This window comes from Balaenoptera borealis (assembly GCF_965194805.1).
Source record: "Balaenoptera borealis genome assembly, chromosome: 10".
Classification (NCBI taxonomy): Eukaryota; Metazoa; Chordata; class Mammalia; order Artiodactyla; family Balaenopteridae; genus Balaenoptera; species Balaenoptera borealis.
The window spans coordinates 110,335,472-110,361,350 of NC_138874.1; the positions used below are offsets into that span (position 1 = coordinate 110,335,472).

General features: G+C 45.4%; 1 protein-coding gene across 2 annotated transcripts; it reads right to left on the bottom strand.

Annotated features, from left to right (window-relative positions):
• Positions 1-13,876: 13,876 nt before the first annotated feature.
• NKX1-2 (NK1 homeobox 2) lies at positions 13,877-25,141 on the bottom strand. 2 transcript variants are annotated; one of them, XR_014248994.1, is made up of 3 exons: positions 19,184-25,141; positions 16,198-17,404; positions 13,877-15,974 (listed from the first exon to the last, which is right to left on the bottom strand). XR_014248994.1 is itself a non-coding variant. In XM_082407370.1 (2 exons), the coding sequence occupies exons 1-2, from the start codon at positions 19,392-19,394 to the stop codon at positions 16,680-16,682; spliced, it is 936 nt and encodes a 311-aa protein (XP_082263496.1). In that variant the 5' UTR covers positions 19,395-25,141; the 3' UTR covers positions 13,877-16,679. The 2 variants fall into 2 exon arrangements, 1 of the variants encoding a protein (XP_082263496.1); XM_082407370.1 differs by having other exon boundaries at positions 13,877-17,404.
• Positions 25,142-25,879: the final 738 nt, after the last annotated feature.

Sequence of the window (25,879 nt, forward strand, 5' to 3'; positions counted from 1 at the left end):
GATATAGCTGGTAAATGTTCTGAACTTAAATCTGAACTGGGGACAATAGGCAGAGATTCAGAAATTGTGCAGTTAAAATACTGGTTCTGCTACGAGGATATGCCTGCTAGGGGCGCTTATTTTCTCTCGTCCGTAGCTGAAGTCCACCTAAGACCTCCAGCTGCAGTTTCTATCTGTCCCCACATGATACCTTCCCTGACTCCCCAGATCAAAAGAGTCCCCCCCTCACCCTCAGCACTGCCTGTCCCCCTGTCACAGAGCTGCCTGCAGTCACTGTTCGACTACTGTATATTTCTAGCTCTGTCTATGTCTTATCTTCCCACCCAGACTATAAATTCTTTTTTTTTTTTTTTTGGCCATGCCACGTGGCATGCAGGATCTTAGTTCCCCAACCAGGGATCCAGCTCAGGGCCCCTGCAGTGGAAGCGCGGCGTCTAACCACTGGGCCACCGGGCAAGTCCCCAGACTATAAATTCTTGAAGGTAGAGTATGTCTTGCAGGACTTTTAGAGCCTTCCAGAACCCATCTCCATGTTGCTTTTAGTAGGAATTATTATTCTACACCTGCCCCAACTCATCTTTATTCCCCTGGGCAGGAATTAGAGGCAGAGTAGAGGCAGACCTACAATCCTGAGATTCTAAAAGCCTAGATGGCAAAGCCCTTCCCACTCTTAGAATAATAACAGCCATTCAAAACCCCAGAAGCTTGGATTGAAAGAAGGATACTTCAAACTATTATTGTCCATTAACACCTTGCTACTTGTCCAAGCGCTGAAGGATTGTCACCTGGGCCTGATAAGTTTATAAAGTTATGTGCTAGAGAAAAGGAGATGGACCAAGTCTTAGCACGAGGCATGAGATCGGGAACAGAGCTGAGTCCAGAAGGGGAGGCTCTGAGAGCATCTTTGGGGTTAGTGACTGCAGATGGAGGATACTGCATGCCTGGGAGCCTGAGCAGGGAAAGAGAACAGAAAATACCAGAAGAGGGATTTGGGTGAACCAGGCCAACTCAGTGAAGGCTATTTAAGTCAACTCAGTAGCAAATATTTTAAAAGAGACTCAATTCACAGAGCTAAAAAGTCAGCTAATTATCAATACTGAGACATAATAAATAAGTTATTTTGAAGATACGAATTAGAGATATAAGTGCAAAATAGAGCTGAAGAGTTTTTTTTTTTAATAAATGTATTTATTTATTTATTTATTTTTGGCTGCGTTGGGTCTTCGTTGCTGTGCACGGGCTTTCTCTGGTTGCAGCGAGCGGGGGCCACTCTTCATTGCGGTGCACGGGCTTCTCATTGTGGTGGCTTCTCTTGTTGCGGAGCATGGGCTCTAGGCGCGCGGGCTTCAGTAGTTGTGGCTCGCAGGCTCCATAGTTGTGGCTTGTGGGATCCGTAGTTGTGGCTCGTGGGATCTAGAGCGCAGGCTCAGTAGTTGTGGCGCACGGGCTTAGTTGCTCCATGGCATATGGCACCTTCCCGGACCAGGGCTCCAACCCGTGTTCACTGCATTGGCAGGAGGATTCTTAACCACTGTGCCACCAGGGAAGCCCAGACCTGAAGAGTCTTAAAGATCTAATCTAGCACTTTTAAGGACAGAGAAATCCAAGATTCCAAGGTAAAGGGCCCCAGCCAGTTGCGACATAGGTGACAGGACAGCCAAGAAGCCAAGTGTTCACCCCATCATGTGTTGTGTTTGACACTTAATCAGAAGTAAGAATTTTAACTAAGAATAAAAAAAGTTAAAGTAAAAATTTTTGACAAAAAATTAAGTAGTGAATTAGCAGCAGCGTTTATTTGGAAAATACATTGCTCATTAATTAAAAAATAAAATAATAGAAACCTCAAGTATTAGTTAAACATTTACATCCTTATCTATTCAGATACTAAGAAGTTCAGTGTATTTTGCAATTTTCTTTTTTATTGATTCCATGGAGGCCAACTAAGTGTGAGCTTTGATAACTTTTATTATTTTTCTTTTGAGAACTTTAATTTTGACTCTTTTTAGTTGGACTATAGAAAACAACAACAACGGGACTTCCCTGGTGGTCCAGTGGTTAAGACTTCATGCTCCCAATGCAAGGGGCCTGGGTTCAATCCCTGGTCTGGGAACTAGATCCCTCATGCCACAAGAATATTTTTTATTTTATTTTATTTATTTTTATTTTATTTTATTTTATTTATTTTTTATACAGCAGGTCCTTATTAGTCATCAATTTTATACACATCAGTGTATACATGTCAATCCCAATCTCCCAATTCACCACACTACCACCACCCCCGCCGCTTTCCCCCCTTGGTGTCCATACATTTGTTCTCTACATCTGTGTCTCTATTTCTGCCCTGCAAACCGGTTCATCTGTACCATTTTTCTAGGTTCCACATATATGCGTTAATATACAATATTTGTTTTTCTCTTTCTGACTTACTTCACTCTGTATGACAGTCTCTAGATGCATCCACATCTCTACAAATGACCCAATTTTGTTCCTTTTTATGGCTGAGTAATATTCCATTGTATATATGTACCACATCTATTTTTTAAAAAAAGAAAGAAAACAACAACAATGACCCCCACCCCTGCAGAAAACCTGATGTATTAATTGAAAATAATTCAAACTTTTCTCCTAACATTGTTGACGTAAATAAATGTAATTTTAAGATTTTTTAAATTTCAAAGTTAAATGTTATTAAATAAATATATGAGAATATATTATAAAATCATTTCATCTTTGTTGAAGACACTTTGTTTTGCTCTGAATTCTGCCAAGAGTTGTTCACATATTGGAAAGTCAAGTCACAGACAGCAATGCCAGTCTGGTATTTGAGTTACCAGTATGCTTTGTGTTTGTGGCTGTCACATCCTTAATAGTGGTATATGGTCCTTCCCTTTTCTTTTGACCTGGATTCTCCTCCAAAAGGACTGTAGTGATAAAGATGAATTAAGTCTTTAAATTAGGGATGAGAGATTATATTTTGCCCTGACACCTCAAGTTTGACTTAGTTCATTGACTGAACAAATTACTTTTGTTTTCTGATATCTGTATTAATTTAAATATAGATTAAAGCACCCGAAGATGTCTACTACCTTGGTCTCCCCATTTTTAATTTAATTTGAACTATTTAAGTAGTGCCTCCTAATTCACAAAACACTGTGCAGAGTTCTGAGAGAATCAAGGGATTCAATAAAATGTAGCTCCTGACTTCAGGGGGTGTGAGTCTGACTGAAATCAATGTTCTAATGAACTTGTTAGAGCATCTAGCATCCAGACCATATAGTGGCTAAGATGCAGGCATTGGAATCGGACAACCCAGAAGTCACTCCTAACTCCACTGATCCTTACCTGGGTAACCCTGAGACCCTGTGGCTCACTTACTCATCTTGTAAAATGGGTTATCCAGAGGATCACTGATAGATGTGGCACTCTAAAACATCCAGCCACTTCTAAGCCACATGGCAGCTCAGTGTCTCGTAACATTATTATTTTTATTTACAATGAGGAGTAAAGGTTCTTTTCCAAGCCATCGTGATCATCATCTGGCCTTGAATCTTCCCTCTTCTACAGATTCCTATTGAAATCTAAGTAAATCATATATTACACTTAGAAGGCTAGAAAAGTGTTGATTGCAAATGCAAGAATATTTTATCACTGGGATCTACTGAAGTAAATTTTACTTAGAAAAGGCAACTTTTTTTTTTACTGCTACCTGTTCCCATTCTGGCCCTATGCCTCTCCCTGGAGTTTGGGAAGCCCTGTTGGGCCGGATTATATGTGATGAACTTCACTCTGAACTGGCCTTCTTCTGGTCGATAAACAAGCTTTGGTAACACCTTCCCACATGTGTTAATTTTCTAAAAGAAAGCTTGAGATAAATCCAGGATAGTAGGTAGCCCAGTGCCCCACTGGGCAGGTGGTCGAAAGAGAGTTGCCATTCTCCCTTTAATATCCAAAGATTGATAGTAGAAGGAACTTTGGAAACATTTGAATTACAAGTGTCTGTAGAACTACTTTCCTCTCTGACATTTTCTCCCCCAAGCAACTTCTTTTTGTTTTGTAAATAGTTAATACATTTACTTCATTTACAAATCAAAACAAATTAAAAAGTACACACTGAGAAGACTTCTTCCTACCCTAAGCCCATCTAGCTTTTGTCGCCACCAAGGGCAGCCCTTCACATTAGCATCTTGTTTATCTTTCCAATAATTCTTCATGCAATAGAAGTAAATATAAAAACATGGGACTTCCCTGGTGGTCCAGTGGTTAAGAATCCGCCTTCCAATGCAGGGGACACGGGTTCGATCTAAGAGCCCACATGCCGAGGGGGAACTAAGACCTGCAACTAAGACCCGACACAGCCAAATAAATATTTAAAAAAATAAAAATAATAAAAAATTTAAAAAATAAAAACATGTCATTATTTCCTCACTTTATAACACCTGAGACAGCAGGTTGTATGTACTCTTTGTACCTTGCCTCTTAATATGCCCTGGAGCTCTCTCTGTGTCAATATGGAGAGGTCACCCTCATTCTTTTGTTTATACCTGCATTAATAGCCCCATATTACTGGACACTTGGATTATTTCCAATCTTTTGCTATTGCAAACAATGTCACAATAGAGAACCTTATCTCTGACATTTCGTGACTTGTCCTAGGAGTGAGATTGCTGGGTCAGAGAACTGGCCTACATTTCCAGTTTCAAGGCTAAGACTTCTAAATCCAGGGCTCGGAGGAGAGTAAATAAAGCAGGCTACTTACTCAGTTTGTGCCTGTGGACTGGCGCCGGTCTCTGCAATGAAATGGTGCAGAAATTGCGAGAAGTGAGAAAACTTAGAGCAATTTTCCATTGCTGTGTCATCCAAGTACATAATCATTTTTCTAAGTAGTTGATTTTTACTGATTTTATCTGTCTGTGATGACTGGAAAGAAAAAATGACTTCTGTGACTATGCAAAATCACCAGTAGCTTCTTTATTATGAGATTTCCTTTCAAATCATTTTAAATTCAGTGAAGTTTATTATCCAAACTTCTGAAAAAGTTGAAAAATAGGACTACCCCTAAACATGAAAGAGTAAAACAAAATTAGACTAAACAAGAAGTGAAAACATAGCTCAATCATTTAACAGCAGTTCTACCCAAAAACTGGGTTCACCTCTTAGGGGGTGTTGAGCCAAAAGACCTACCGAAGCCGAAGATCGGGAGAAGGAAGGATTTATTACTTGCAGCAAGTGAGAACACTGGGCATCTTTCCCAAATCAGTGTCTTCCTGAACAGCAAAATTGGGGGGTTTTAAGCTAAGGGTACATGCATATTCATGAAGGGGCCTGAGCAGTATGTGCATATTCATGAAGGGGCTCGAGTAGAGGAGGATTCAGCTTAGAATTGGGGCAAAGGTCTACGGTCTAAACTTTAGTCCTGAGGGTCAGAAAAGGTCAACATCATCATTCCCTAGCTTCCGACCAGTCTGGGGTCTTAGCAAGTAGTTAACCATCCTCCACCTGGGTGGGGGCCTTGGTTCCCATAGAACAACTCAAAGATATGTATTAGATTGTTATGTATATCCCTTGAGGAGGAACTAGGACTCTGTTTTATTACTGCACTATTGTTTCTTGACTGCTTTTCTTCTGTTCTTGCTTTCCTTTGTTCCCTTAAGATCATTAATTACTAAGACCTGTTCAAGGAGAAGCATTGTGGCCAGGCTTAGGTGACAAAAGGGTTTAGGTCAGAATGGCTTCTCTTATGTCAAAAAGCTGTATCTGGTTCTTTTCCTCTGGGGACCCCCTACCCTATCTGCCTACAGAATTGGTGGAATACCAACATATTCTAATGTGAGAGATATAAGACCTATAAAATATATGGAAGAACTGCCAGAGACAGGGGCTGGCGGGTGCGGGGGGGAGGGTCTCCCAGATGAAACAAGTAGATAATGATACAATACAAAATGTAGTAGGTGCCAAGTGACACGGTGAGGCCTCATCTTTTTACAAAAGGATCTGGCCACCCAGGCAGAAAAGCAGTGTATCAGGAATCATCCTGTCTGCCTGGACACCAATCTCCAAAAAGTGGGAAGGAGGTGTAAGATGAAATCGAGATATGCAGGAAGAAAATGTTATAAATTCTATTTAATTTTATTATCTCATCCTTTTATTATTTTTTTAAATATTTATTTATTTATTTATTTGGTTGCACTTGGTCTTAGTTGTGTCAGGCGAGCTCCTTAGTTGCGGCTCCAGGGCTCCTTAGTTGTGGCATGTGAACTCTTAGTTGCAGCATGCATGTGGGATCTAGATCGAACCCGGGCCCCCTGCATTGGGAGTACGGAGTCTTAACCACTGCGCCACTGTGTCCCATCTTATCCTTTTAAATACGCATTATCCTATCCTTTTAAATCCTTTTATTTTGCAAAGTAAATAATCGGTTAGCAGGGGAGAATGCATATACAACTTAAACAAATACGTATATTGGGCGTGCAGACTCACTAATTTTTATTCTGAAAGGTATGAGATCAAAAGAGCTGAAAGACTATTGTACTAGAAATGTAGAACTGGAGGGCGGGGATCTGATGTGTTGTACCCTTCCACCCCCAGGGACACTGCCTGACATAGAGAAAGCAAAGAGGAATTATGTAAGCTCTGATACAGCCTTGGAAATAAGTACCTGCCTCAAGGGCCCAAGACGCTTCTACAGGTATGGTTGCTAAATATTTAAGCTTCCGAAAAGAGAGAGAACAAAACATCCTGTATCTGTCCTACCATGAAGTTGTTATTCAAGCATAGTATTTATGCCTTCTAGAGTTGAAAGAAAAATTAGAAATCAGCTGGCAGATCGAATTACATGGGTTTATACTCTATAAACACGTGTGATCTTGCTACCAGGAAGGCATAGATTTCTCTAAACCACTGAAGGTCATTTTACTTCAACTTATTTTAGAAAACCATGTTGGAAGCTAACAACTTCATAGGGTGAAAAAGCAGTTATGATTTATCTCAGGAAAACAAATAACCCTGGTCCTTTGAACTTATCTTGGTAATACCATTAACTTCTTTGTTAGTTGTGTTTTGCCACACTCTGGGAGTTATAAATGCCTGGGAAGATCTTTCTAAGACACAAACCAGATCTGTACAGCATAAGCATGGCAAAGGTGAAATTAGTATCATGTTTCCAGCCTGAATTCCAAATGACATCAATGCCAGGAAGAGTGTTTCTTTGTACAGAATAGCTGACAAGAAGGTCATGGCATTTTCTACATTCTGTTGCACCAACTGCACACCAGTCTGTGACTTTTACTCACCTATTCCTCTCTCCCATGCCCAGCTAGAGTCTTTCTGTTGCATGCCCAGAGTTTACAGTAGTGCCTGGCACACAGCTGGTACCCAATATGTATTTGTGCAAAGGAAGGGAGGAGGGAATCTTTGGACAATATATTTACTATAATGTACAAAATAAATAAGGGGTAAAGGATATAAGTGTTTTTAATATATAAAGTATTCTTGAAACTCAACAACAAAAAGACAAAGATTCCAATTAAAAAATAACAAAGGATTTGAATGGACGTTTCTCCAAAGAACATATACAAATGGCAGCATGCACATGAAAAGATGCTCAATATCATCAGTTATTAGGGAAATACAAATCAATACCACAGTGAGATATTACTTCACATCTACTAGGATGGTTTTAGCTTTAATAATAATAATAAGTGTTGGTAAGGATGTGGAGAAACTGGAACCCTCGTACATTGCTGGTGGGAATGTAAACGGTACAGTTGAAATCAGTTTGGCAGCTTCTGAACAAATTAAACATGGAATTACCATATGGCTCAGCAATTCCATTCCTAGTTATGTGTCCAAAAGAATTGAAGACAGGCGTTTAAACAAAAACAGGTACATGAATGTTGTTCATAGCAGCACTATTCACAATAGCCAAAAAGTGGAAACAACCCAAATGTCCATCAACTGATGAATGCATAAACAAAATGTGGTCTGTCCATACATTGGACTATTATTCAGCCATTAAAAGCAATGAAATACTAACACATGCCAAAACATGGATGAACCTTGGAAACATCATGCTAAGAGAAAGAAGCCAGACACAAAAGGTCACATGTCATATGATCCCATTTATATAAAATATCCAGAATAAGCAAATCCAGAGAAAGCAGGTTAGTGGCTGCCAGGGGCTGGGGGTGCAGGGGTGGGGAGCATGGGTAGTAACTACTTAATGGGTACAGGGTTTCTGCTTGAGGTGATGAAAAAGTTATGGAACTAGATAGAGGTCATGGTTGTACAACATTGTGAATCTACTTAATGCCTCTAAATCAAACACTTATAAAGATTAAAATGGTAAATTTTATGTTGTGTATATTTTAACACAATTTTTAAAAAATTTAATATTTTGGAAGATTTAAAAGTGAAGGAAGCTAACTTCAAATTAGAGATCTGCTTGAATTTTAATGTCTTTAAAAAGATTCCATCAAAATCTTGCTTGGAGATAAGAGGAGCTTTTTAGGATCAAAGTAGAGTTGCTTAGCTTTAGTCTCTCTGTAGAGATGTATAGGAATTAAGTATCCTGGATTCCTGGGAACTTAAATTGATTTAGTCAGCCATGATGATGTACCAAAAAGAACTCCCTATGCAGAACTAGGACCCCTTAAAAAATGCATTAGTGAATGAATAGAACTTTCAAGAAGGGATTAAACTTTCCTTTTAACAGTTTTTTTTTTTAACAGTTATTTTAAAAACTTCCTGCGTATTTGTGGTAATTTTAGATCTCATGAGTATGGACTTCTGAAAGTGGTGTCTAAATTTCCCCCAGATGCAGCCCCTTCTACCTTACAATCTGCGAGTTATTTAGAAGCAAAGAGAACATTGGCCCCTGTTGTAAATGTATTAGCTACACACAAAAGAGAATAGGTCACAAGAAGGGAATCGATTCTTGAAAATAAGTAATTTTACGAGATTGCCCACTCAGCTCTTTTCTGTGGACTGTCGTCTCTTGCCCCCAGTGTTCTTGGCCAGGGGAAATCCTGCAGAGGAGGTCCCAGTGCGATCAGCCGCTGCCTGGGAGAGCGGTTTATTTAAAATGCAGTCCCCACTTTGGGGCCCAGCTCCAAGCCCGATGGTTACCTAAATATACCAATTTTTTAAAAAAATAAATTTATTTATTTTACTTACTTATTTTTGGCTGCGTTGGGTCTTCGTTGCTGCGCGCGGGCTTTCTCTAGTTGCGGAGAGCGAGGGCTACTCTTCTTTGCGGTGCACAGGCTTCTCACTGCGGTGACTTCTCTTGTTGCGGAGCACAGGCTCTAGGCGCGCGGGCTTCAGTAGTTGTGGCACGCAGGCTCAGTAGTTGTGGCTCGCGGGCTCTAGAGCGCAGGCTCAGTAGTTGTGGCACACAGGCTTAGTTGCTCCGCGGCATGTGGGATCTTCCCAGACCAGGGATCGAACCCGTGTCCCCTGCATTGGCAGGCGGATTCTTAACCACTGTGCCACCAGGGAAGTCCCACCAATTTTTAAATTGGCAGGAAGAGCCATACTATTTACTGAGAGCATACTATGTGTCTCTCAGAAGCTTAGAAAATTTAGGAAACCGGGAACTCCCTGGAGGTCCAGTGGTTAGGACTCCATGCTTTCACTGCGGTGGGCCCGGGTTTAATCCCTGGGTGGGGAACTAAGATCCCACAAGCCTCGTGGCGTGGCCAAAAAAAAAGAAATTAGGAAACTAACACCAGATTGCAGAGCTAGTAAGTGGTAGAGAGAAGAAATAAAGGGCCTTCCTCTTTTGACTCCACAGACCAGTGTAGTCATAGGAAAGGAAGGGAATACGCAGACTGTAATTGTCCCTGTGCCTGGGACCTCATTTGCCTTAATAAATTCCCGTCACTGGAACAGTTGTTGGCACAGAATGAGTGCTCAGTACACCGTGTGGCAGGAAGGAAGGTGGAGAGGGAGGGAGGAAAGAACTGTGGATACCCTTTCAAGACTGACACTTGACCTGTAACTACAAAATGCCAAACAGCTCTCAGATCATTTAAAAAAAATTTTTTAACCAAGTATTTTATATGTTTGATGGCCCCATGTACAACTTAAATCACCCTAGAGTTATTAGGCCCCGGTTTCAGGTTCTGCTTTTTTCTTACTAGCTGTGTGACCTTGGACAAGTCACATAACCTCAATGAGTCACAGTTTCTAAGGTAAAATGGGTGATCTTGGGCAAGTTATCTCCTCTCTAAGACTCAGTTTATTTTACCAGTAAATGAAAGGGTTAACCAGTGGGCAGAAGATCTGATTAGGCACATCACCAAAACAGATACCAAATGGCCAATAGGCATATGAAGACAGAGTCAATGTCATTACCCATCAGGAAATGAAAATTGAAAGATAAATGTGATACTACTACATACCTTCTGGAATCATTGGAATGAAAAAGGTGGTCAGTCCTAAGTGATGGAAGGATGTGGAACACCTGGGACTCTTTTTTTTTTAAATTTTATTTATTTTTGGCTGCGTTGGGTCTTTGTTGCTGCGCGCGGGCTTTCTCTAGTTGCGGCGAGTGGAGGCTACTCTTTGTTGCGGTGCACGGGCTTCTCACTGCGGTGGCTTCTCTTGTTGCAGAGCATGGGCTCTAGGCGCACGGGCTTCAGTAGTTGTGGCACGTGGGCTCAGTAGTTGTGGCACGTGGGCTCAGTAGTTGTGGCTCACAGGCTCTAGAGCGCAGGCTCAGTAGTTGTGGCGCATGGGCTTAGTTGCTCCGCGGCATGCGGGATCTTCCCCGACCAGGGCTCGAACCCGTGTCCCCTGCATTAGCAGGAGGATTCTTAACCACTGTGCCACCAGGGAAGCCACACCTGGGACTCATTCATTTCAGGTGGGAATGTAAACTGCAACAACCGCTGGCAAACTGATGGGCAGTATCTGCTAACGCTAGACCTATGCATACCCAATAACTTCACTCCTAGATGTATTCCTAATGGAAATATGAAGATGTTATTTACCAAAAGACATGTATAAGACTGTTTAATCAAAATGGCCCCAAAGTATCTGATTATCCATCAACAGTAGAATGGATAGGGACTTCCAGTGGTTAAGACTCTGCGCTCCCAAAGCAGGGGGCATGGGTTCTATCCCTGGTTGGGGAATTAAGATCCCACATTCTGCACGGCGTGGCCAAAAAAGCAGACAAACAAAAACAAAAAGTAAGAATGGATAAATTGTAGCAAGTGTATACAGTAATAGGCCATCAGAAATAGGAATAAATAATTTACAATACTATACAACATGGATAGAACTCACAAATGATGTTGAGCCAAGAAAGCCAGACACAGGGGTACATTCCGTTGGATTCCATTTTTATATTTAAAAGGAAAAAACAGGCACAGCTAATCCATGCTGTTAGAAGTAGGACAGCAGGCACCCTTGGGGAGCGAGGTATGAGAAGGTGACACAAGGGGCCTGGGGTGCTCACAATGTTCTGCTCTTGATCTGGGCGCTGATTACACAGGTGTTCTGTTTGTGAAGATGCACCAAGCTGTATCCATCTGATATATTCAGTTTTTTGGGGTTTTTAAAAAATTTATTTATTTATTTTATATTTATTTTTGGCTGCGTTGGGTCTTTGTTGCTGCGCACGGACTTTCTCTAGTTGTGGCGAGAGGAGGCTACTCTTCATTGCAGTGCGTGGGCTTCTCATTGTGGTGGCTTTTCTTGTTGCAGAGCACGGGCTCTAGGCGTGTGGGCTCAGTAGTTGTGGCTCGCGGGCTGTAGAGCGCAGGCTCAGTAGTTGTGGCGCACGGGCTTAGTTGCTCCACGGCATGTGGGATCTTCCCGGACCAGGGCTGGAACCCATGTCCCCTGCATTGGCAGGCGGATTCTTAACCACTGCGCCACCAGGGAAGTCCCTGATATATTCAGTTTTCTGTGTTTATTCTACTGCAATAAAATTTTGTAAAGGAGGAGGTTGGCCTAGGTTCAGCATCTTTAATGTCCTTTCCAGCTTCAACTGGGATAATAACTACCTCATTGTGTCAGGCACTGAACTAAGTGCCTTCCTCATAGACTCTTGTGCAGTCCTCCAAGCCAGGCACTATGGTGAGGAAACTGAGGCCCAGAGACATGGGGAACTTGCCAAGTTCATCTATCGACTGAGGGGTGGAGGTGGCTTTGAACCCAACCACTCAGAGGCCAGGGGCCTTCACCTCGTCCTTGAAAACCACAGCCCAAGGGAACCAGGAGGAGTTAAGTGCAGCAAGAGCAACCCTACTGGGAGTCTCCCACTGGGTGTTTCCCCCTTTGTCTCCACAACCTGGCTCCTCCTGAGTTTTCCTTCCGCTGGAGGGAGAAGGGGGCCTTTCTCTTTCCCTGTTTCTCTTTCTCTGAATCTGTGTCTTCCCACCTCCCCTTAGACTCTTAGATGCTTCCCTTCAATTGACCATATGGAATTATGTTTTTAAATGTATTTATTATGTATTGAAGAATTTCTATGCTAGCCTACTCATAATTTTAAAAAGCTAGTTAAATAGGTTCTTAAGAGTCATTCCTAAAAAAACAAATACACTAAGCTGATCTGTGCCCATAAAATGGTTGGGGGTCTCTCAATGCAAAAATGCTCTCTAATCACTCCTTTAAATAAGGCTCCCTGGCTACATGTTTTCAAGTGGGAATCTGAAATGGTAATTTTTTTTTAAGTATAGTTGATTTACAATGTTGTGTTAATTTCTGGTATACAACAAAGTCATTCAGAGAGAGAGAGAGAGAGAGAGATACATACATATATGCTTTTTCATATTCTTTTCCTTAATGGTTTATTACAGGATATTGAATATATTTCCCTGTGATATACAGTAGGACCTTGTTGTTTATGTTTTCTTATACATAGTAGTTTGTATATGTTAATCTCAAATTCCTAGTTTATCCCTCCCCCACCCCTGTGGGTCTGTTTCTGGCTTGTAAATAAGTTCATTTTAAAATGGTCATTTTTTTAAAAAATTTATTTATTTTATTTATTTTTGGCTGCGTTGGGTCTTCATTGCTGCGCGCGGTCTTTCTCTAGCTGGAGCCAGCGGGGGCTACTCTTCGTTGCGGTGCACGGGCCTCCCATTGTGGTGGCTTCTCTTGTTGCAGAGCACGGGCTCTAGGCGCGCATACGGGCTCGGTAGTTGTGGCGCATGGGCCTAGCTGCTCCTCGGCATGTGGGATCTTCCCAGACCAGGGATCGAACCCATGTCCCCTGCATTGGCAGGTGGATTTTTAACCACTGTGCCACCAGGGAAGTCCCTAAAATGGTCATTGTTAACATCAGAAATTTATGACCAGTGGATGGCCCAAGTCTGAAAAGTTATCTACCAGACTCTTTATGGGGTATTCAGAACTTGTAAAGTAAGACTAGGAAGTTAATGTCCTGGAAACCTGGTGTTGATTTAATTTGTAGCCACTAATTAAAATTCTGTAAAGATGCTTTGCTTTCACTATGGAAATGGCCTTAAATGTGTGTTTGTGTATACTGCCTACAAATGGAGCCACTATGTGTGTATCTAGCAAGGGTCTGAAAAAGATGACTTAAGAAAGTTATGTTAGGGGGACTTCCCTGGCGGTCCAGTGGTTAAGCCTTTGCCTTCCAATGCAGGGGGTGCAGGTTCAATCCCTGGTTGGGGAGCTAAGCTCCCATATGCCTCGTGGCCAAAAAGCCAAAACATAAAATAGAAGTAATATTGTAACAAATTCAATAAAGACTTTAAAAATGGTCCACATCAAAAAAAATCTTAAAAAAAAGAAAAAAAAAGATTCCAAAGCCACAAAGCAACTGTTAGTGTTCGGTGACCTTCTGCACCGGCTGTCTTTGGTGCTTTGAAATTGATTTTCTTTTCTTTTTTAAAAATATTTATTTAATTAATTTATTTATTTATTTTTGGGGGGGCTGTGTTGGGTCTTTGTCGCTGTGCATGGGCTTTCTCTAGTTGCGTCCAGCGGGGGCTACTCTTCGTTGCGGTGCACAGGCTTCTCATTGCAGTGGCTTCTCTTGTTGAGGAGCACAGGCTCTAGGCACGCCGGCTTCAGTAGTTGTGGCTGGCGAGCTCTAGAGCGCAGGCTCAGTAGTTGTGGCGCACGGACTTAGTTGCTCCGCGGCATGTGGGATCTTCCTGGACCAGGGATCGAACCCATGTCCCCTGCATTGGCAGGCGGATTCTTAACCACTGAGCCACCAGGGAAGCCCCTGAAATTGATTTTCAAAAAAAAAAAAGTCGTGTTAGGGTAAAGATACCCTCTATTGATGAATGCTAGTTGGTGGGGGGTGGGAATGGGAATACATATATACAACCTCTGATAATTATAAAATTATTTAAAAGCTTTGCTAATAAAGAACAAGAAATAATTAAACAAGAAATTATTACAAACAAAATTTATTAGACAAACACATCAATAGATTGAGTCTAAGAATTTGGTTGGAAAGCCACTGGGCCTTTTAAAGCAGCAGAAGTCCAAAGTCACACACTTCGAGCATTACACTGTTAAAATCTGAAGAAACAAGAAAGGTCAGGAAGTATAGCACTCCATGCTAGTCCATAGACAGATAAGCCTCCCACCTCCCTCCCCAGTCCCTCTCTCCAAATGGAGTCTCCTGTGATTCTGGTAACTGAGAGGAATAGAATGTTCCCCGAGTCTTACAGAAATTCAGCTTCTTTGTTACAGAACTTGCCTCTGTGTATTTGAATTGCCTACTCGGGATACATGGAAAGTTGCTTTTGAGAAACTGAGAAATAGTTACTGAAGGAATGTTTATCAATATGTAAAGTGAATAAAATGATATTCTCTACTATAGTAACTGCATTTTGAATCTCATCTGGCATCAGTTGTCTTTTAGAAAGTCATAATGCATTGTTTGGGGACACTTTTCTTCTTCAGAATAAAAGGAAAAGAGTCTAATTAACAAATTATAATTAAATAATACATATTCTCAAATCTTATGAGAGTCCCATGAATGTGAAGTCTTCATTTAATTTGGAAGAAAGTGATATTTTCTCATTCCCGATAATAAATGAAGTAGATATTTCAAGGTTATAATAATATCATGTGTTCATAATACCAAACAGCATGCTCTTACTTTACAAGAAGCCATTGATCATTAAATTTAATTATTAATGACACAGGCTACCAAGAAATAGCAAGGAATATGGTACCCATATAGATATCACCGGGCCTAAAGTCCTCAAATAAAGGTGAGAGTGAAACGTACGTGACCTAGTTGGGGAGGTCTGGTTTTCTGAGATACGGGCTAAAAATCATATCACATAAAAAACTAAAGGAAGGGTATTCCAAACAAAGCCGGCAAGAGAATTTTACAGAACTAATTCTTAAGGGAGATAACAAAAGCAGCAGTTAGAATGCTCATCCATATATTAAGTTACTGCAGTTGAATCCATCATAAATATGCTTTTTGCTTCCATGGTAGCTTTTTACACCCCAAAATTATTTCTTTTACAGCTAACGACCTTTTGCTTGTTAACCATGTCATCTTGGAGAGTCTGTGTGGAACAGAGTATCTTTCAAGTCAGAATCTTAGCTGAAGCTCTAAAAATGTTGAGTTTGTGCTTTAAAAAAATAGTCCAATTCATGACTGCAGCGTGTGCTGGAGGTGCGAACTCTCCCCCGGGTTCGATCACTATTGGGAGCCTAGGATTTGCTGGGACAGACATATTAGCCAAGACTGAAGTTTTACAGTATCAAATACTGCATACCCAAATGGGCAGTCTCATGCATAGACCTCAAGATTTTAGCTGAGCCATTTGTCTCTTTGTTATTTTTATGCCTTTGGGGCCATAGCCGTGGTTCATCAAGGCTGTTCTCAAAACTTGCAGTGGTGTGGAAGTGCGTCTACTTCAGCAGGCAAGTCTAGCTATAAAGCTGTTGCATTTCCCAAAAGAACTTCCGGTCTTCTCCGAAAAATCAGGTACACGTTTTCTCAGGAATAGCCTGTGGAGAGACTGTTTGGAACAAGAGTTGCGCTCAAGTCCTAATCTTAAACGAAGACCTAAAAATGTAGAGTGTTAAGCATTTAAAAAATAGTCCATTTCACGGCGGCAGTGTGCGCTCACAGACTCAGCTCTCTCCAACTTTGTTCAGTATTTGGAAGGAATCGCTGGGTTTGGGCCAATAATCGAGTATGAAATGGGAAACAATCAGCTGTGAAAAGGGAAAGCTCCTTACCCTCTGAGTGAGCCACAGTCTTTGAAGATTCCATCCTAGGTGTGAGCAGCTGGAGGGAGGGTCTTGTCTCTCTCTGGACACCATCCCCGCGGCTGGGTTAGCCCCGCGCCGCCGAACACCCAGACCCTCAGAAAGAACCCTTGAACTGAATTAAGCCTGACCGAAAGTGAAGAACAAGGTCCAGACACGGGCAGGCTTAAGGACAGCCTCCGTCTCCGGACACTTTTAAAGATGGCAGATCCTTGACCCCCTTTAGTGGACCGCGTGAATTCAAGGGTTCAGCGCGGCGGGGAGGCGGCAGGCGGCCTCTCCCTGCCCTCTGGCGGCGCCTCCCGGCAGCGGGAAGGGAAGGGGCGCGCAGACACCCGCGCACCAGGAGGGGGCAGTCCCTGCGCGCTGGCGCCCCTCCGTGGGGTGGGGACCACAAGTCCACGCCAATCACTGGTAAATCCGGACGAAGTGGGGCCCGAGGGGCTCCGGGTTCATAAATGTGGGGCGTAGAAAGGGGTCAGGTAGGAGGGCCCGAGGAAGGGCGCAAAGGAGCCCCTGGCGGCGGCGGCTGTCAGCGGGAAGGAGGCGGCGGCCGGGAAGAGGACGTTGGCCGCCGAGTAGGAGGGGAAAGTCTGGAAAGGATGCGCGGCCGGGCCCAGCTGACCCGGGCTGGCCCCCGCGCCGCCGCCGCCGCCCGCCCCCGCCCCCGCCGAAGTCCCAGGCTGGGGCGCGCCACCTCCCGCCTGCGCCGCGCCTTCGGCGCCGGGGTTCTGCTTCTTCCACTTGGTCCTGCGGTTCTGGAACCAAATTTTGACCTGCGTCTCAGTGAGGCTAAGCGATAGCGCGAGGTTCAGGCGCTCGCACACAGACAGGTAGCGCGTGGCCCGGAACTTGTTCTCCAAGGCCACCAGCTGCTCGTAGGTGAAGGCGGTGCGCGCGCGCCGCGGCTTGGAGCAGTTGGGCTCTGAGCGCCGGCGCCGGGGCCGCGGGGAGCCCGGCGAGCCCGGGGAGCCCGCGAGGCCGCCTGCGCTGCTCTCCGCCGCCACCGATGCCGCGGCCCGGGCCTCGGGGGAGCGCGTCCGGGCCTCCTGCAGGCGCGCAGTCCGCTCCCGCCGCCGCCGCCGCCGCCCTACGTCCTCTACGTCCTCCTCCTCCGCCTCCTCCGCCTCCGAGCCCTCCAGGGGGGACGCCAAGCCGGCGCCTCGGCCCGCAGCATCTAGGGGAGAAGGGGACGGTGATCAGAAACCCGGAGCTACCCGGCCGGTCCTGGTCCCCAGACCTGGTCCTTGTCCTCCCCGGAGCAGGCAGCTCTCTCTGCCCAACCCAGAGCCCAGCCCTGCCCCTCTCCGGAATTGCGCTCCCTGCCCTCACCCCCACGACCGCTCTTAGTTGCAAGCCCTTTCCAGGAGGTGGGGGTTAGGGTTGCCGTGCCCGCTTTCTCTTCACCCACCTACTACCTCGTAGGCGTCCGAGAAGTGTATTTCGAATGAATGAGTGACACCACGCATTAAGAAAAATTAACGACCTTATTGGACTACCTTATCTTTGTACATTAAGACATCTATATGTCAAGTGCATTTGGGGCTGTCTCCCCAGTCCCTAGAAGCCTATTTTGGCCTGGAACTGCCGGCAATTAAAAAAGAAGTTATTAAGCGCCCCCTCCTCCCTTTTAAAGTGAAATTCCCTCTTTCCCATCTTCTCTCTCCTGCCGTGTTAATAGAGTTTCAGATTTGTGCGGGGCCGGATCGATAGATGTCATCTATTAAAGGTAAGTTTTAATCGAACAATATTAGGATCAGACAGGGAAAGGGGGTTTGAAGTCGGTACCTGCAAGCTGCGGGCAGGAGATATGCAGGCGCCAGTAATAGAATATCGATCATGGGGGTGGGGAAAGGGGAGCGCGGCCCCTGCGAGGGGCGATCCGAACAATTACCAGGCAGACCGCCCAGGCCCAAGCGCAGCCGCCAGAGGCGCCCAGAGCCCCAGACAATCACCGCTAAACTTGGGGAAGGGAAGCGGGGGAGCTGCCGAGACGTCAAGCCTCTCCCTGACCTGAGCCCCCGATCTTTGGCGTCCTTCCAGGGAACCTCGTGCCCACGCCTCACCCAACTTGGGTCCTGCTGTTTTTTGTCTTTCCTTTCAGACACAAACTTTCCTGGACCCCTCGTCAGGTGTCCTCCAGAGTTAGGAGTTGTTTTGTTTATTTGTTTGTTTTTGTCACACGCGGCTTGTGGGATCCTAGTTCCCCCACCAGGGATCGAACCCGTGTCCCCTGCAGTGGAAGGTGGAGTCCTAATCACTGGACCGCCAAGGAATTCCCAGAGTTAGTGGTTAAATCAAAAAGGGTTTCGGGGAGAAAGGACCAAGAGCCTCCCGTCACCCCACCCCACCCCGGCCCCAGCCCAGTCAACGATTGGGTCTGGGGAGAGTGAGCGTGCGGGAGAGCGGAGTCTCTGCAGCTGTCTCTGGATGGTTGGAAGTGGGCCCTGGGTGCGAAAACCGGACATCACTGCCTACTAAGACTTTGGACACATGATTCAGCCTCAGCTTCCTCATCCTGAAAATGGAGAGACGATGCTGTCTACCTCGTTAAGGATGCTGTCTACCTCGCAGGTTCTGAAGTTTTTCCTGACTTTTATCCCAGTCTCTAGCCCAGGTCCTGGCACATAGGGGACAATTAAACGCCCAATAAATGAATGAGCCTGGACAAGGTGGGCGCTGGGTAAGAGTTTCCACTGCGAGTAAATCAGAGCTGGGGTGCTTGCTTGCTTAGCGGGTGAGCAGGGACAGGCTTCGGTGGCAAATCCCTGACCCCGGATGCTGGGGGCCCCCTTTCTGCGTCAGTTTAATTACGCGCCTGGTCCTGTGCGCCTTCTCCCCTTGGGGAAGACGCCGCTAAGGGCTACTCACCCGATCCACGGCTCTCCCTCCCACCTTCCCATCGCATCATGTAAGCTGGGGCTTTCCGGGGCCGGAGGCCGCCTCGCATCCTTACCAGGCGTCTGTCGCTGCCGGGCCGGGTGCCGGCTGGAGTCCTTCCTTGCTTCGGCCTCTGCCAAACTTTTCTTGGCTTCCCGGGGAGCAGGGCGCACGGCTGGGAGCGCAGCGCGGGTGAATTTCTGAGGGTCCAGGATGTCCAGAACCGAGAAGGAGATCTTGTGGTGGGAGGGAGCCGCCTTGGCCCCGCCGTCCTGCCATGCTAGCATGCCCGCCGCCCGCGGGCCGGAGGCCGGCGGCGCGGAGTCCGGGATGGCCGCGCTCGGGCTTGCCTTCGGCTGTGGCTCGGCCGCAGTTCTCAGCCGGTAGGAGGGTCGGGGCGGCCAAGTGAAGCTGGGGAGGGGGGCGTGGAGGGGGGGCGTGGAGAGAGCCGCGGGGGGCTGAGCGCGGATTGGCACTTGGGCTGCCCAGGCCCCCGCCAAGTGCAGGGCGCGCTCGCAGCAGCCCCAAGACTAAGGCTCGGGGACCTCTAGCCTCGGCGAGGGGGCGCCTTCGTGAGTCTGGTGCGCGCTCCCGCCGGGACAGCGCCGCCGGCTCAGCGCTCCTCCGCTCGACCTGCGGGAACTCGGGGTGCGCGAGGGAGGGAAGTCCGGACGCTTTGGTCCTGGAGATCCTCCCAATACACCCACCCTGGCTTGGGCTGCGATTTGCACCCTTCCCCCAGTGCACCCGCCTTTGAATTGGAGATGCAATTGAGGCCAGCACTGATTACTTCAAGGCAATGCTCAACATATCTCCTGCCTCGCCAGTGAATCACGGTAATGGCCTCAGACCTGATCACCTCGGATTTAAAAGCCCTCATTTTCTCACAGTTTACAAAGCCCTTAGACCTGCGCGATCTCGTTTGATCCTCTGAGCATCCCTGTGCGGTGGGCGTGGCCTGGCAAGACTCTTATCCCAGCTTTAAGATGAGCAAATTAAGGTTCAAAGATGAGAAGTGACGTTGCCCAGGGTCACTGTTAGTCGGTGACAGAGTCTGGATTCGAACCCAGGTCTTCTTTCCCGGACCATTATTCTTTTCAGTACGTCCCGCTCGCTAGGAAATAACGAAAGAAAGTCCCGCACTGTGTCAGAGGCTTTCCCTTCCACTCTGGAGGTCAGAGGGCAGCAGGGGTTTTGGAGAGATGTCTGAGCCCCCACCAAGATGACTTGCCGCTTTGGAAACCTTGCGGGTTGAGGTCTCAGAGCCAGGTGAGATGCTCTGGTGAGGGCAGGTGAGCCAGGTGAGGGTGGCTGCCCTGGCCGGCAGAGACGCCAAGCACAGTGCCTGATGCCCTTCAGGCCTTCTTCAGAGTCACAGATTTGATCATGTGCACAGATGTTGGGTCTCTGGGAATCAGGTTGCATCTTTGACCCTCATCCTCCCCCTAGCCCCAAGAAGAAAAAGGTTAAAAGGTGTTTGCCCGGTTTGGATTTAAGATCAAAGAAGAGAGACAGTTGTAAAAGCTTCCATCTGCCCCACCAAGTCCCGTGGGCTGGTGCACATCAGTCCTCGCGGAAGCTTCCACCAGCCAGGCCCTTCTTAACATTCTTTTTTTCCCTTTTGTTGTTTGGGGAGCAGTCTGAGCGCTACGCATTTATCTCAGCGGCAGATTCTGAGGCTTCTCCTACCCCTCTGCCCAGAACTACCTCTAAGGCTGTTGTCCCTTTCTTCCCTGCCCCATGGGGTTTCCAAACAATGACTTGGCAATTAAGATTGTCCGGTCAGGTAGGAGTAGGAAGGGGAGGAGAAACCTCACTGAAGTGCGGTGGGGGTGGAGGGAGGGGTGTGTGCTGCTAATCCCCTCCGTTATTGTAGAGAAGGTCTTACAGGCCAGCTTCTAGGAACTTTTCTCATTCAAACCTCGTGGCCCCTCCCAGAGGCGGCCACTGTATTCCCTGGGGACTTTAAAGCCCTGCCGAAATTCAAGCCAGCTTCAGTCCTAAAGCAGAGATGGATTGTGCTTTTAAAAGGAAATCAGAACAGGAAGTGCCCTGGCCAAGCCCAATGGACCACCTCCCATCAGAGGGAATGTGGGCCTTGGGAAAATCAAAGCAGGTGGCCATGGCACTAAACTGTGGTACCCAGGAACCTGGATTGCCAATCACAGAACCTTCCAGATCACAGATAGGGTACTTTGTTTTTTGTTTTGACAACTCTTTCTCACCCAGTTCTCACTTGATTTAAAAAAAAAACAAAAACCTTCTTAAACAACAGGATCCTACTGTATAGCACAGGGGACTGTGTTCAATATCCTGTGATAAACCACAATGGAAAAGAATATGAAAAATAATGTATATATGTATAACTGAGTCACTGCTGTACAGCAGAAATTAACACAACATTGTCAATCAAGTATACGTCAATAAAATAAATATTTTTTAAAAAATCTTTCCTTCCTTTCTCCCTCCCCAATGATCCCAGTCCCCTTTTACATTTTTCTACCCACGTTCATATTTTTTCATATTTAGGTTCTTCAAGGTAGCTAGAAATAGATCTCTTTAAGGGAGCTCCAGAATGGACGTTTCTGGCTTCCCATGGTCCCTCTTCTTATCTGTTCTGTAAGAAATATTGAAACCACTTTCACAGGAAGGTGGGCTGGCATTCCAGAGGGCACCGAATACCCCCAACCAGAGGGACATGTAAGGCGCAGAAGCCAGGGCAGGCCAAACATGGGTCATTTTCATTTCACTTTATCAATTGTCTCCAAAAATTTTGTTCAAATAATATGAATCATTTTTCCTTTGAGGCCCACAGGTGTTAAATATAGAAAAGGAGCAGAAAGAGTAGAAGCAACAAATTGGAAAGTCAGGAACACATAAAGGCCATGTGCTTTAAGACTGTGAATCTTTAAGAACTCCTATTAGTTGTCTTTCTTTTTTCCTTGTCCTTTATTTTTCCTTTATTTTTGATATGTGTGTTCAGTGCAGCACAAGGTGATGTGAACCCTTGCACTCAGGACTTGGCGTCTGGAGACAGATGCCACCGGAAACACCGCGGTGTCTCCCATCCACATTGCAGGAATAGAAAATGCGCCCTCTTATTCACCCAACTTAAAGAGAAGCACCCCACCCAAAGAACAGGTTAAATTCTTCAATTTGGTGAGGGGAGGGGGTGCCTTGGGGAATTGTGTTTCTGGCCACCTGCTAGAGGCAGTGAGACTTCATATAGGAACAGTTTGGAGATGTGTTGACTTGCTAACGTCCTCATGCGTGTATTTATACACAAGGTGTTCCTATATAATAAGGATATCCATAGCCAGCAAGCCACTTTCCCCCTGTGCATGGAGTTGATTTGTGTTTTCAGCGTGGGCATTAAAATTCTGCCTGAGTGCTGTCTTTAAATTGCTTTGATGCTAGGTGGGTTCCATCCCTGACCTGTCCTGATGGCAAGTGATGGCTGTAACAAGCTCGGGATCAATATTCATAGCGGGTGTCCTGGGCTGATAACACTATCCAAGACAATGTTCACTATCAGTGCAGACAGCTGAGATATTGCGCCATTAGGGATGTCATGTTAAATAACCTGATCCATTTCTGGGGCTATTTAATGAATTTCACAGTTTAGATAGTATCTTTAAGGAGAAGGCAAAGTCTATTCCAGAGGCACTGATGCAAATCAATGGTGCCAAGCTTCCCGAGCTATTCCACAAACAAAGTGGCCTATAATTCCAGCACAGCCTTGAGAAGCTGCTGCCTGAGCCGTGAACAGTGTTAACAATGGAAAGAATTTGCAGTATATGCAGAGGGAGAGCACTCTTCGGAGCTGTGTTAAAGCACCTTAGATAAAATCTTATGCTCCTGAAATAAAATACAACTTAAATTCTCTAGGTAAAACCCTGCAGTTTGGGCCAGCCCACGGGGTAGGACATTAATGCCAAGAGACAGCTTCATAAGGCACATCTTGGTGACAAAGGGGGAGTGGTGAACCGCGTACTTCTTTAACTGAAATCTGGCTGCAAAATGGGAGGGGCGAGGCACTGGATGTTGAAAAGAAACTACTGAGAGCAGGAGAATCAGTTGTTAAATGTTTACTTGACTCTGTACCTCTTGTTGCTGGAGAGTTCATTTACAATTAAAGGCTAGTTTACCATTTCCCCTCAGGGCTTTGAACTCTGGCTGCCAAACAGAGCAAGTATTCCTTTTAAAAACCTACTTCGGAGACTTTGATTTGTGAAAGCTTAAAGTGTAGCCTTCCCACCTGTCCCCAGTCTGCAACCAAAATAAAAATGTTTACTTAATATATCTTGCTTTAAGAAATCAGTATTTCTTTTTGGAAATCAACAGGTTAAAAAAAATGAATTTCTTTATTTCAGAAATTTGGAGGAAGCATCAAAGAAGGTGATAAAACAATGGGAGGGGGTGTTGTCCTGATAGCGACAATTAGTATTAACAATAATTGCTCTTCTTTCTTGGGCACTTGCTCTGGACCAGGCACTTGGCTAAGCTTTTGCTTATTTTGGGTTATTTCATTTAACCCTCCTCATGCACGACCCCATGAAGCAGGCACTCTTGTATCCCCAATTTACAGTCGAGAAAACCAAGCTTAAGAGCAAGTTTGCCCACGACCCCAGAGCTAGGAAGTGGTGAAGTCGAGATTTGAACCAGGGAAGTGAGATTTCAGAGCCTGGTTCAGTAAAGTTCTTCTCTTAAAGGAAGTCACATTCCTGCCCCAGGGTGAAGTCCAATTGTAGACATTTATCGAATGGCTTTCCTTCAAAGTTACACACAGAAATGAGATATGGAAAAGGACCTCTGAGAAAATGACTTGAGCCCAGGCACTGCCTGGGAGGATACCGTGGTGCAGGTTTTGGAATGCAGTTTTGGAAGCTCTTACATTCAGTGTTTTCTAACATTTTAAGATATTCCCAGGAGAAACCCAAGAGAAGGGAATTGCCAGGCAAACCAAATTGCTCTGGGCATCTGGAAAAGTAGAGACATGTCATTGGGAGAAAGAGAATGGGGGAAAAATGCCAAGTGACAAGCTGAGGACATATGAGGAGAGAATTGGGGAAGGACAGAGGCAGAAGGAACAGGGACACAATGCAGGCTCTTTCTGACCGTGAGTATCATACGCCATGTTCATACCGTACAAAGAGAGGCACAGGCAGAATATAGACAAGGGAGAAAGGTAGGGCTTGGCAAGTATATGAAGCACTTGCTTCCTGGTTGAATGGAGACCTGTATGATCTATCATTCTTGGGTGATATCCTGCAAGGCAGGGGACAAAGTCCTCTGTTCCCCACCTCTGTGCCCAAATTTCATGCCTTCAATCTTTTTTTTTTTAATTGAAGTATAGTTGATTTACAATGCTGTGTTTGTGTCTGGTGTACAGCAAAGTGATTCAGATATATATGTATTCAGATATATATATATTTTTCCTATTCCTTTCCATTATGGTTTATTACAGGATATTGAACATAATTCCCTGTACTATACAGTAGGACCTTGTTGTTTATCTATTTTATATATAGTAGTTTGTATCTGCTAATGCCAATTTCCTAGTTTATCCCTCCCCCACCTCCTTTCCCCTCTGGTAACCATAAGTTTGTTTTCTATATCTGTGGGTCTGTTTCTGTTTTGTAAATAAGTTCATTTGTATCTTATTTTATTTTATATTTTATTTTATTTTTATTTTTTAAAACTTTTGGCCATACCAAGTGGCGTGCGGGATCTTAGTTCCCTGACCAGGGATTGAACCCGCTCCTCCTGCAGTGGAAGTGCAGAGTCTTAACCACTGGACCGCCAGGGAAGACCTGTATCATATTTTAGATGCCACATGCAAGTGATATCATATGATATTTGTCTGTCTCCGTCTGACTGACTTAGTATGATAATCTCCAGGTCCCTCCATGTTGCTGCAAACAGCATTATTTCGTCCTTTGTTATTCATGCCTTTAGTCTTCTTTTCCTGGCCTCCCTGCCTCCAGCCTTGCTGCCCCAGCAGGCTGTTCACCTCGCATGGGTATGCAAACTCCTGGAGCACCTGCGACTCACGTTGCAGGGCTGCTGGTCCTCCACCTGGTGGATGGTGCCCTTGCAGGAAGGCTGATCAGCGCTGCCAGATCTCCACATTGCCTCAAAGAAACTGGAAATCTCACCTCTTACGTGACATCTCCAATGCTGGTAATCAATTCACAGTGTTGAAAATCAGGCCATCAGAAACAGGTCTGTGGGTCACAAGTTTGCCACTCCAGCCATGCATATGTCAAGTGACCCCACCTTCACTGTTTGGGTGTTTCCATGGCTACTGTGGTTCGTGGGGTGAAGACTAAAGACCCCTGCACTGAATGCCAGGCTCTTCACTATCTCTTCCAGCTGCTTGTGCAGCCTTGGTCCCTGGACAGGCTAGGCTCTGGGTAAGATGTGTGTGGGTCCCCTGCCCATGCACGCTACCTTCTCAGAGACCCTGGCCAGCCCTTGGATCCTGGCGAGTGGGCAGTGGGCTTCCATCCAGCCTGGGTGGACATCTCTTGCTTTTCGGGATCAGCATCCTCATCCCCTTTTCTGGTACTGGTAATTTGACTCTGCTCAGATATCCCCCTTACATGTGGTAGTGGTGGGATCGCCAATCAAGGGCCCCAGGGTGGGAGTGGCCTCCTGCAGGACCGATCAGGCTCTCTCCCACAGGAATCTGAAGCAGAGTGACTGACACTGGCTTGGGGCCGCTTCATCCTAGCAGCAATGCCTGAAAGAAACCCTTTGCTATTTCCCA